The 12,444-nt window shown below is 53.5% G+C and overlaps 1 protein-coding gene across 2 annotated transcripts in view; it reads left to right on the top strand.

The window, feature by feature from the left end:
• The first annotated feature begins 6,931 nt into the window (after positions 1-6,931).
• The window catches only part of UBE2F (ubiquitin conjugating enzyme E2 F (putative)), a 52,395-nt gene continuing 46,882 nt past the window's right edge, over positions 6,932-12,444 (top strand). The window contains exons 1-2 of one of the 2 annotated variants that reach the window (XM_066280285.1): positions 6,932-7,091; positions 10,524-10,656. In XM_066280285.1, the coding sequence (XP_066136382.1) occupies positions 10,539-10,656 (118 nt within the window). In that variant the 5' untranslated portion in view covers positions 6,932-7,091; positions 10,524-10,538. Of the gene's footprint in view, positions 7,092-9,565; positions 9,589-10,523; positions 10,657-12,444 lie in introns of those variants that run through there. The other variant, XM_066280284.1, reaches the window with a different exon arrangement.

Genomic DNA, 12,444 nt, shown 5'->3' with positions numbered 1-12,444 from the left:
AGCACGTGCAACACGTACATTTTTAACTGTGCCACGGGGCAAGGAAGTCATTAGCAAGAGAAAACTGAAACGTTCATTGGAGGAGGGATTTGGGGGGAGGGGAGAGATTGGCTGGGCTTGCTGCTGGATGAGAAGAAAATCTTCCTCCTGTAAAGGTAGTTGATAATACACCTTCCTGTTGGAGAGGCGAGGGCCAGTCTTTCCAGGTTTTGGGTGATTGATAAGGAATGGTAGAGTGACAGTCCTTTCTACAGGCCCTCAGGAGTCCAATTTTAGTTGAGGTTTCCTTTATTAATTTTCATGCCAATTTACCATTAAGTTTAAATATTTTAGTGGTCTTTCCTTCCCCTAGTGTGAAATACGCTTTTCAATAATTTCTCATCGGTTGTTGTTGGTACGGAAAATGTACTTTTTTGTTTAGTTGAATCACTCTGCCCATCTCTTATTCCCCATTACATTTTTCAGTTGCCTCTTGGATATTTGTTGGGCAGATAAAATGTATTATGCTCACTTTGTTAAAGATGACGCTGCCCACGTGGAGGCCATTGCCCATGCCCAGGTGATATTAATGTGTGTTGGGGGCAGGCAGGATCATTGTAGCCTGAGGCTTGGTTTGGGGATTAAGCCTTTCCCACCCTTTTTGATGTGGGGCGGTACAATCCAATCATGCCTCAGAGAAGTGACTTTGTTTTTTGTTTTTGGGTTTTTTTTTTCCGCTTAGAGAGAGAGAAAGACAGAGATAGAGAAGGGGGGAGGAGCTGGAAGCATCAACTCCCATATGTGCCTTGACCAGGTAAGCCCAGGGTTTTGAACCTGCGACCTCAGCATTTCCAGGTCGACGCTTTATCCACTGCGCCACCACAGGTCAGGCGAGAAGTGACTTTGTATTGGAGACTTCCCTGTTTTGTATACTGGATTAAGTAAAGGTTTGGATTTCTACACTATAAAATGGGGGCAGAATGAGAGCTTGCTCTCTTGGTTCCTGAGATTATCATTAGAGGAGAGAGCAGAGAGAAGAGAGCAGAAAGAGGCTGTGTGGCCAGGAGAAGCAGCCAAGATGGCGGAGTGTTGAGTGAGAGGCCAGTTTGTGCAGTTTGACGCTGGAGAAGGAAGGAGATGGGGAACAGAGGTGAATAAGTCTGGTGAGCTAGAAACCTTTGATTCTAGGAAACTCGGATAAGTCAGTAGCTTTGTGAGCACTGAATGTGAGTGGGTTTTGGAGCCCAGAGTGTGTTTTTACTTGCCTGCTGGGTGCAAGCTAGAATTAAAGATGACAGCCCATCAGTTCTTGGCTCCGTTGTTTCTTTACCGACTGTCTGAATCCAATGCGAACCTGCATGGGCCAGGCTGCTCTGATGGTAGCCTTGGCTTCTGGCTTTACATCTGGCGTAGTCTGTGGCAGGATTCGATGCAGATTGGCAAGGAGCCTTTGAGTGGTGGAGTAGAGGACTGGCTCGTGTTAGGGTTCCCCATGGCTGTCCTTTTGGGGATTGTAGGCTGGCTGACTTTTACAGCCATGAGTGAGGAAACTGAGAGCTCTGTGGAAGAGGCTGCCTGGGACCTGCAAACCGAGCAGTGGAAGGAGCACCTACTACGGCCCTGGTAGGTCTGCAATTTTGGGACACAGGGCTGGACATGCTCTCCGGAGCAGAGATGGAAATGCTGACTGCCATTGCCACGTGCTCCTCTTTGGGACAGTGTAAGACCTGCCAGGACGGCAGGGATAAGGGGGGTGGCTGATGCCCCATGTGCGTAGACTGATTTCCTGGACTACGACCGGAGTGGGCACTGACTCCTTTGTTGGATGGACTTACGGATTACGAATTTTGGACAGTGTGAAATACCCTGATGGGGGTGGGGGATGGCTTTGCTGGAAGTACTCCCCTGCCCTGGGAAGCTTTTCCCATAGGCCCAGGACATTTTGCGCTTTTGGCAAAGTGCTCAGATACTGGTGAAATGTACCTTTGTAATTGTTGAACTGTATGATTTGTGCTGTTGTAACTTGTGTAGTGTGCTAATTTCCTTGCACAGGGCTGCCGGTGATGTAAACTGTGGGTAGTAAAGTGAGCATAGGGGTGGATTGTTGGGCAGATAAAATGTATTATGCTCACTTTGTTAAAGATGACGCTGCCCACATGGAGGCTGTTGCCCAGGTGATATTAATGTGTGTTGGGAGCAGGCGGTGGGCAGACAGGATCATTGTAGCCTGAGGCTTGGTTTGGGGATTAAGCCTTTCCCACCCTTTTTGATGTGGGGCGGTACAATCCAATCATGCCTCAGAGAAGTGACTTTGTATTAGAGACTTCCCTGTTTTGTATATTGGATTAAGGGTTTGGATTTCTACACTATAAAATGGGGGCAGAACGAGAGCTTGCTCTCTTGGTTCCTGAGATTATCTTTAGAGGAGAGATCAGAGAGGAGAGCAGAAAAAGGCCATGTGGCCAGGAGAAGCAGCCAAGATGGTGGAGTATTGAGTGAGAGGCCAGTTTGTGCAGTTTGACGCTGGAGAAGGAAGGAGATGGGGAACAGAGGTGAATAAGTCTGGTGAGCTAGAGACCTTTGATTCTAGGAAACTCGGATAAGTCAGTAGCTTTGTGAGCACTGAATGTGAGTGGGTTTTGGAGCCCAGAGTGTGTTTTTACTTGCCTGCTGGGTGCAAGCTAGAATTAAAGATGATGGTCCATCAGTTCTTGGCTCCGTTGTTTCTTTTTTTTTTTTTTTTTACAGAGACAGAGAGAGAGAGTCAGAGAGAGGGATAGATAGGGACAGACAGACAGGAACGGAGAGAGATGAGAAGTATCAATCATCAGTTTTTCGTTGCGGCACCTTAGTTGTTCATTCATTGCTTTCTCATATGTGCCTTGACCACGGGCTTTCAGCAGATCAATTGACCCCTTGCTCAAGCCAGCGACCTTGGGTCCAAGCTGGTGAGTTTTTGCTCAAGCCAGATGAGCCCACGCTCAAGCTGGCGACCTCAGGGTCTCGAACCTGGGTCCTCCGCATCCCAGTCTGATGCTGTATCCACTGCGCCACCGCCTGGTCAGGCGGCTCCGTTGTTTCTTTACCGACTGTCCGAATCTAATGAGAACCTGCATGGGCCAGGCTACTCTGATGGTAGCCTTGGCTTCTGGCTTTACAATATTCTACGGAGATGGAGATGATCACATTGTCTCTGTACGTTATGGTCACGTTGCCTTATCCTCTCTAGTAATCATCTTCCATTTCTTGGTGAGTGCCTTACTGGGTCAGCCAGAACTTCCTGGATAATATTATAATAACGGGGAGGGTGGACGTCTTTGAATTGTCCTTTGCCTCCTGCACATGGTCTCTCCATCTTCTCTCTTCATTATAACCTGCGCCCACAGGCCCAAGGGCCATTCTCCAGCCTCTCAGATGTGGGTATTGTCTGCTTTTCCCTGCAATATGTGTTGTGGATTGCCACAAAGCAGGCAGTATTTTCCTGTAGAAAATGTATGTTCTGGCCCTGGCCGGTTGGCTTAGTGGTAGAGCATCGGCCTGGCATGCAGGAGTCCCAGGTTCAATTCCCAGCCAGGGCACACAGGAGAAGCGCCCATCTGCTTCTCCACCCCTCCCCCTCTCCTTCCTCTCTGTCTCTCTCTTCCCCTCTCACAGCCAAGGCTCCATTGGAACAAAGTTGGCCCAGGGCGCTGAGGATAGCTCCATGGCCTCTGCCTCGGGCGCTAGAATGGCTCTGGTTGCAACAGAGCAACTCCCCAGATGGGCAGAGCATCGCCCCCTGGTGAGCATGCCAGGTGGATCCCGGTCGGGCACATGTGGGAGTCTGTCTGACTGCCTCCCTGTTTCCAACTTCGGGGAAAAAAAAAATAAAATGTAAGCTCAGAATTTCATTGAATGGACCTGAATGTGCTCTATGTTCAGCACAGGGAGGTTCAGCTCTACTGTCATGTGGATGAGGCTAAAATTAATACATTATCTCTAAGAGTCACTATTTATTTCAAAATGATTTTGTCGGTCCTCTTGGACTTTAGAAAGACTTTCTAAGCATGATTTGGATTATGTTTTTTTAATTTTTAAAAATCTTTACTTATTGATTTTAGAGAAAGGAAGGACAGAAACATCAATATGTTGTTCCACTTATTTATGCATTCATGGGTAGATTCTTGTATGTGCCCTGACCGAGGATGGAACCCCCAACCTTGGAGTATGGGGACAATCCTTTAACCAACTGAGCTACCTGGCCAGGGCCTGCCTGTTTTCTAAATCAGTGGTCCCCAACCTTTTTTGGGCCACAGACTGGTTTAATGTCAGAAAATATTTTCATGGACCAGCCTTTAGGGTGGGATGGATAAATGTATCACGTGACCGAGACAAGTGTCAAGAGTGAGTCTTAGACAGATGTAACAGAGGGAATCTGGTCATTTTTAAAAAATAAAACATCGTTCAGACTTAATATATAAATAAAACAGAAATAACGTAAGTTATTTATTCTTTCTCTGCGGACTGGTACCAAATGGCCCACGGACCAGTACTGGTCGGCGGCCCAGGGGTTGGGGACCACTGTTCTAAATGATCTGTCCAGGAAGCCTTAAGCTTCTCCATACTTATTTCTCTAGCCAGTAGCAGCATTAAAATCAATTATCTTGCACAAGACCTGTGTTCCAATTAAGGATCATGTTTCAAAGAGACCTTTGTATTGCATTGCTATGGAGACAATATATATACAAAATTAAGTTGTTGCTTTTTTTTTTATAGAGGAGGGCCTGGCCGGTTGGCTCAGTGGTAGAGCGTTGCCCTGTGTGTGGAAGTCCCAGGTTCGATTCCCTGCCAGGGCACACAGGATAAGTGCCCATCTGCTTCGCCACCCTTCTCCTTCTTTCTCTCTGTCTCTCTCTTCTCCTCCTACATCTAAGGCTTCATTGGAGCAAAGTTGGCCTGGTTGCTGAGGATGGCTCCATGGCCTCCACCTCAGGCACTAGAATGGCTCTGGTTGCAACTGAGCAACAGCCCAGATGGGCAGAGCATTGCCCCTGGTAGGCATGTTGGGTGGATCCCAGTTGGGCGCATACGGGAGTCTCTCTGCCTCCCCTGGATTTTCACTTCCGAACAATACAAAGAAAATAAAGAGGAAAATTTACTCATAATTCTGCCACCCAGACATAAACGTTGTTCACTTTTATATATTTACTTCTCATCTCTGCCCCTATACAGCTAGTGCTCGACTTACAACCCCGATTGGTTCCAACAGATGGGTCGTAACACGATTTGGTCGTAAGTTGAGTAGGCTATATGTACAGTACTGTGAAATGATGTTATAAAAATCTTTAAGTCATATTTTTTCATAATTTTCTTTCATTATTGTACCGAGTCTGGGGTAACAGTTGAAATGGTGCACGCGGAGATGGTAGTGCTGCCGGAAGCTGGTCTGCACTGTAGTCGGCCCAGCTGGGCAACGTTTGCGCTGCCAGACGTGGAGCAGTTATGGCTAGCGATTGTGGTTGTAAAGTCGAATGGTCGTAAGTTGCATAGGTTGTAAGTCGATCGATACCTGCACTTGTTCTCTACAGATCTGCAGTCACTGAATTTATACAATTTGAATGTTATTTGTTTCACTTAATCGGTATGTATGTGGTTTTACAAAAGCTTCATAATGATCACATTTAATGGTGTGTGACATCTCGCTAAGTAAACGATCAGTAATTTAGTTAACCATTCCTATAACGCAGAGCATGAGGCTGCTCCCAAGTTCTCTAACACAACGGAGATTTTCATGCGAGGGCTTTTTCTGCTCCTGGCTTCCTGCCTCAGACCAATCCCTTGTGTGAAATTACTGGGTCAAAAGATTGGAAGGCTTTTAGGGCTGTTACAGCCCTCTTAAGGGACTGTGCGCCATGTCACCTGATGCCAGGAGAGAGCAAGCAGTGGTCTAGGTCCACTCTGAATGGTGGTTCCTCTGCAGAAGTACAGTAGGTGTTGCAGGATTGTGGTCTTGGGAGTTCTGGTGTGGGAATTGTCAGGAGGGGTTGGAAAGGCGTCACCGGAATGTTGGTTCTTCACCCGTGTCTGAGGAGAGAGAGCTGTGGCTGCAAGGGGAGGGGGTTCTACCTGGAAGGTGGCACTGCGTCAACATGCCAGGTAACTGCTTTGGGTGACTCCAGCGTGGTCCCAGGGGTCGCAGATCACAGCGACCACCCCGGATGTTACAAATGCTCAAAGTATGGGACGGTGACTCCTGATCATTCCTGCCTTGTCAATTGCAGTGTTCATGTCACTCTAATGAATATACATTTTCATTTTTTTTTTTAATCAGGGAAAAGTGTTTTGTGGCCCACAGCTCTCACTGAAGTGGACAAATGGACGTGAAAAGACTCCATACAATTTGAAACCGATTTTTAAAGTGTCAGAGATGAAGGAAGGAATAAAACCATCAGGAGCAGAACAGGAAGGCGCCCACCCCCCGCAGCCTCAGCCAAGGAACACCGAAGGTGGGTGGTTGTGTGCACGTCCGACCGCCCTGCCCCCTCACTCCCTCCACCGCAGGCTGTAGGGTTGGCCCGGTCCTGCGCATCCTGGACACTGTGCTGGGCACACAGCGGGGACGAGCACCGAGGCGGTCAGTTCCGGCGCTGCGCCGGTCTCCTCTGAGCCGCAGACCCAGGCCCAGCACAGGACGAAATGAATGGACGCAGTAACGCCACTCACAACCCAGGGCGCCCGCAGGCGCAGGCGCAGGCACAGACCGGAACACCCCGCCCGAAGCCGCAGGCCAATCAGTGAGGGCCGCGAGATCCGCCTCCGCCCCCTTCGGACGTGCCTTCCGCCAATCAGCGAGGCCCCACCCCGCCCAGCGCACGCCGTTGTTCGCGTAACCTGCGCCAAATAAAGTTGTTCAAGACTTTGAAAAATTTTTTTTTAAAGCGCCCGCTGCCGTCCCAGCAGCCGCGGGCGAGAGGGGCCGAGTCTCCGCCCCACCACTTCCGGTCGCGCCGCCCGGAGCCGGTGCGGCTGTGAGGGGCCGCGTCTCGCCGCTGCTGCCGTCGCCGCCGCCGCCTTCGGCCGGCCGGGCATGGTGTTGGGCGCCGGGCCCGCCTCGCCTGTCTCGGGGTGCCCAGGTGAGGAGCGCGGGCCCGCGGCCGTGCGGCCGGGCGAGGGCGGGCGGCGCGGCGTGAACGGGCAGGGCCGGGGCTGCGGGCCGGGCTGAGGGGCCGCCCGCGCGGGCACATCCCGGCCTCGCCGGCTCGCGCCTGTCGCCGCCGCCGTGCCCGCTCGCGGGGAGCGGGGCGCCGAGCGCCGCCCAAGGTCACCAGCCCGCCGCGGCGGAGGCAGCGCCACCCGGACCCGGCCGCGGGCAGCCGGGCCCCGGAGCCGCCGCGGTTGTTGGGCGGCCGCCGCCAGCCGGGGGGCGAGGCCGTCCCCGGGGCGGGGGACGAGGAGCGGAGCCGGGAAGCCGACATCTTGGGACGGGCGGCGCGCCGGTCCGGACTGCGGACCCGGCCGGGGCGTGGTCCTGCCCGCTCCGGGGCTCGGCCTCCTCCTCCCCGGGGCCCGGGTGGGTCTGTCTGGACGGGTGGCCGCGGCCCGGGGAGGCTGCCCGGGGGGCGAGCGGGACTCGGACTCGGGAGGGGGACGTGTTCGTCCCGGGCGGGGAGCGGGGTGAAGGTGGGGACGCGCCGGAGGTCGTGCCGGACCGGGGCGGCGCGCTGAACAGAAGCTTCCAGAAATGAGCCGGGTGTTGTTGTTGTGGTTGTTGCGGGAATCGGGAGGGGGCCTGCCGGCCTGCCCGGTGCAGAGGGGTTCGGGCCGGTAAGGGGGTGCGGCGGGGGGAGGGGGCGGGTGAGAGACGACGTGTTCAGCGACGAGTCACCGCCGCCGGGCGGGCGGTGAGCTGGCCTCCCCCGAGGCTTCCCTGCCCCGCGGGCGTGCTGTGCGCTCCTGGGCACGCGTACTGCTGCTCCGGGATCGGGCTCCGGAGGTGCGGCAGCCGAGCAGAGGCCTGCTGGGCCAGGCGGGAGGTTGCTGGGCCCTGGCTTTCTGTAGGAGCAGAGTGGGGTGTGGACATTTTGTGTGTGTGTGTTCAGACCTGGTCCTCTTTGGCTGGAGCAGTCAGTTGTCCCCTAGTGACCTACCTGCGTGCATTGATTGACACTCCGATTGGGATTTTTCACGGCGGGGAGAAGGAGAAACCAAGAGTCCCCCACCGCCAGCGGACTGGCTGGTCCCGGTGTCCCTGCATAGGTGGACTGGCCCGATTTTGCCAGTCCAAGGCCGGTGTGCTGAGTAAGTCGGACCCGATGATGAAACTAGGAAATGGCACCGAAGGATCTTCTTGGAACAGTCTGAAAGCGAGTCCCACCCAGAGGAGGAACTTGAAACGGGCCAGTTACTGACTTGTGGAATTTAGAGGCTGAGCCTGCTAAGTGCTGATCTGTTTCCGAAAATGCTTTGGGTCAGGGTGTAGTTTGCAGGAAAGGGAAGTTTAGTTTTCAAAGTGGGTCTTCAGGGGTGAAGCGTAACTGAAGGAGGAAAAGAGAATTCTGAATCAACTGCAGCTCTTCAGCAGACCTCTTGGCAGTTTGTATAATTATTTTTCCTCCAATATCTTTGTTTAGAGTTCATTTAGCATTAGCGGATACATTCCCAATTAGGCCATTTGTCCCTAAAGTGGCGTGGGGTGCTGATAATGACACAGACGATGGAGAACTAGATGGCCGCTATGTACTTATATTTCTCAGAACGCTAGGGAAGTGAGTTTTGTATTACTCACTTATTTTTTGTATTCCTGTGGAAAATGAAACACCAGTGTTATTTTCTTCTATGCCAGGGATCCCCAAACTTTTTACACAGGGGGCCAGTTCACTGACTCTCAGACCGTTGGAGGGCCGGGCTATAAAAAAACTATGAACAAACCCCTATGCACACTGCACATATCTTATTTTAAAGTAAAAAAACAAAACGGGAACAAATACAATATTTAAAATAAAGAACAAGTAAATTTAAATCGACAAACTGACCAGTATTTCAATGGGAACTATGCTCCTCTCACTGACCACCAATGAAAGAGGTGCCCCTTCCGGAAGTGCGGTGGGGGCCGGATAAATGGTCTCAGGGAGCCGCATGCGGCCCGCGGGCCGTAGTTTGGGGACCCCTGTTCTATGCCTTGTACGGCCAGTGCAGCGTACTGTGTCAAGGAGCACAGGCTTTACTGTCACAAGCCCAGAATCTCTAGTGGAATTCAGTGTGGGGCGGAGTCCTCAGCCTGCGGTGGCACTGAGGAGTGCCTGGGTGTGAGCCTTTCTTGCATGGGTGAGTCTTGCCAGGACCCAGAGCAGCTCCTTCAGTGCTGGGCCTCAGGGAGCTGGGCGTGGACCAGGCCCGTGCCCAGGCCTTTGCTTTTCCATGGGGCTCTTTAGTGTGACTTTCCTGGTGTGTTGCCTGCTGCACTCTTTGTACACACTGTGCCTTTTTCTTTCTTTCAGTATTTCATTGCCAAGGTCAGCTAGAAGGTAAAAACCAAGTGCGTCCGGCCAGAGCCCCCCAGGTGACGGATGCATGTCTTGGCCGTCATCAGGCCACCCTGACCACGTGGCAGGACTGATGTGCTCATTCTGGGTGTGTCTTAGGTCGTTTTTTTTTTTTTTTAAGTGATGAGTGGTATTGAAAGGAATTAATATTAAATCAACTAAAGAAATTATGGAAATATTGGGCTGGTGACCAATTTTTGTCCTCAATCAGAAGAGGCCCCAGAGTCTCTCTTCAGCTGTGCAGAGTAAGCAAGAGCTCGAGGATGTCAGGGGAATGGCATCTGATGTTAGAAACACAGAGCAGGCCCAAGGACAGTTACACCCGTGCAGGTTAGGGACAGTTTCTGCTCCTCCCCAGCAGTTAGGTGCATCACCTCTGTTGGTCTTTATCGTCCTTCCGGGAGCTTTCGGGGGGAACCTGAGACACAGATGGGTTGGAAGCAGCCCACAAAGAGAATCTGGTTTGGGGCATTAATCATAACTTAATCTTGGTGTTGATGTTGCCTAGAAATGTAAACAAAAAACAAGTAAATGTGAAGATGCTTATTAAGGTTTTAGCCACACCTTTCTTAAAGGAAAGAGGAAGTGAAGCATTGTAATGTCCTCTCCTCGCCAGAGGCTGATACTTGGTCGGCGGTGGGCCACACACAGGTGCCTGGTCCCTGCGGCGGAGAGGTGCAGACTTACCGTGGACAGGGGTGAGCCCGTGTAGGACCTGTCAGCTGAGGCTCCCCTCGCCTGTGAGCTCTGTGGGAGCTGTCCCTGCCGCCCCCCAGGGCCTGGTGCTCCATGGCTGTCAAATCCATGGCTCTCCCTTTTTAAAATTTTATCTCATACTTTAAAAATATAGAGGATGCCGTAGAAATTACCCAATTCATTATGAAGGGATCCAGTGTTACTGTAGCCGATGGGCTCAGTTTTCCTGTAACTAAAGGAGAAAATGAATTAGCAGCCCATGTCATCATGGTCAGTGCCTGGCTGTGGTCCAGAGAGGTGTCCGTCACAGTGCTCTCTGTCTTCCAGGGTGAAGGCGCAGTGATGCTGACGCTGGCGAGCAAACTGAAGCGGGAGGATGGTCTCAAGGGGTCCCGGACGTCGGCCACAGCCGCTGACTCCACTCGGAGGGTGTCCGTGAGAGACAGGCTGCTCGTCAAAGGTGAGGTCGCCGCTGGAGCCTGCACGGGGCGGAGTGGAGGCTGGCTGCAGGGGCTCCGCAGCCTGGTGCCGAATAGCAGCCCCTGTGGGGAGTACTGTGAGGTGTGGCCACTCCCTGCCACCCAGAAGAACCGCACTGTGCGCTGCAGGGGGGCTGCTGGCGAGGGGCTGTCTTCTGTGCATGAATGTTCCCTGCGGGGCTGCTGGTGGGGGCATGGGTCCCGAGAGCCCCTGGCTGGTCTTCGTTCTTCTGGCGTCCTCAGCACGGGGAGGGAGGGAGCGAGTGGAACTCGGTAATGTCTTAGGCTCCTTCTCCAGTCCAGCCAGAAGCCGAGGAGGGAGACCCTGTGCAGACTTCCCTCCCAGGATTAACAGCAGGCGTCCTGGAGCCGCTGTCCTCAGAGGAGGCTCATAGAGCGCGGGCCTGCTGGAGCTTTTGGGTCTCATCCATCGAGCAGACGACTCAGGTGCGAAGGCAGATTCCTAGGGTTGTGAGGACCACAGAGGTGAGGAGGAAACAGCTCCTGCCTTGAAGGAGCTTAGGGTCGACGTGTTTCCATTTCTCAGTGTAAGGAGCTGGGGGGAAGGAAGGCCGAGTAGTTGGTTAGAACTGCCTGTGTTGAGCTCTCGGGCAGACAGGGGCTGCCTGACATTTGATGTGACACTGAGGGGTGGCAGGGGAGCGGCGTGGAAGACCCGCTGTGCCAGGCCTTCTACAGCTGTGCTCAGTGTGGGCAGGCGTGGGCACAGGACGGCATTGGGTTGGGGCCAGGCTTCCTTGTTCTCCTGCTGCCCCTGAATGCCCCTGAATGCCCCTGAGCTCTGGCTTTCCCCGTCTGGCAGTGAGACTCCTGTTCTGTGCCGGGGCGTCACCTGCTGTGTCGGGGAGAGTGCTGGTCTGTACTGAGCTTGCTACAGCAGCTGTACTCTGTGGGCCGGGGGTGGCATGGCTGCAGCTCCTCACCTGGGCGGGTGCTTCAGGACTTGAGTCTCTTCCCTGGGTGCTGGCTCAGGGACCCCGCTGCACGGGAAGCCAGGAGCCCGCAGAGCCTGGAAAAGGGTTTGGTGTGTGCTGTGGTCTTGGAGTGGGGTGTTTTAGTGCCTGGGGAGTTAGAGTGACGAAGGTCCCGACCTCTGAGGAGGAGCAGTTGGGAAGCTAGCAGGTCGGCCGTCCCATCGGTTTGTCCATGTCCCTGTCATGGTTATAGTAGCTTTTGTACACTGAGCACTTAGGGCTGGCCCCTCTGTTGGGCCCTCTGCAGGGTACCTCTTGTTTGACTTTTGCTAAGCTTTGCTAGGAGGCTGGTTCATTCTGTAACTGCACTCGGGTTCATCTCGCCAGGAAGCAGCTCTGGTGCAGCAGGACAGCCGGACCCGCCCAGGCAGGGCCAGGCTGGCTCTGGAGAGCAGAGCCAGCCAGCAGAAGGAAGGCGCGGCACAGGAGTGTGTGTGCAGAGGAAGGGGCTCCCGCACATCTGGCCCGGCCCGGGGCCTCACCTGGGAGTGTACCCAGGGCCTAGGGCCCCATGAGCCTGGGAGCCCGGAGGGGTTTCGCTGAGCTGGACTCTGCCCCTGCTCCGAGGTCAGGAGGTGTCTTGGGCTGAATTCACAGGTCTCGCGAAGGTGCTTTGGCCTTGGGAGGCTCCACAGGGAGAAGTGCAGAGCCACCTCAAGAGGCTGCCTGTGTCCCTCCTCCCGGGGCACTGGTGGTAGCCAGGTTTCTGGGGTCAGAGCACCTGCAGTTAGTTGATGGGTGGTTGTGGGCAGCAGGGCTCATAGCCAGGTTTCT

Source organism: Saccopteryx bilineata, chromosome 5 (assembly GCF_036850765.1).
Source record: "Saccopteryx bilineata isolate mSacBil1 chromosome 5, mSacBil1_pri_phased_curated, whole genome shotgun sequence".
In the NCBI taxonomy this organism is placed as follows: domain Eukaryota; kingdom Metazoa; phylum Chordata; class Mammalia; order Chiroptera; family Emballonuridae; genus Saccopteryx; species Saccopteryx bilineata.
Note: the sequence above shows the minus strand (reverse complement) of the source record. Positions and strands in the feature narration are given on the sequence as shown.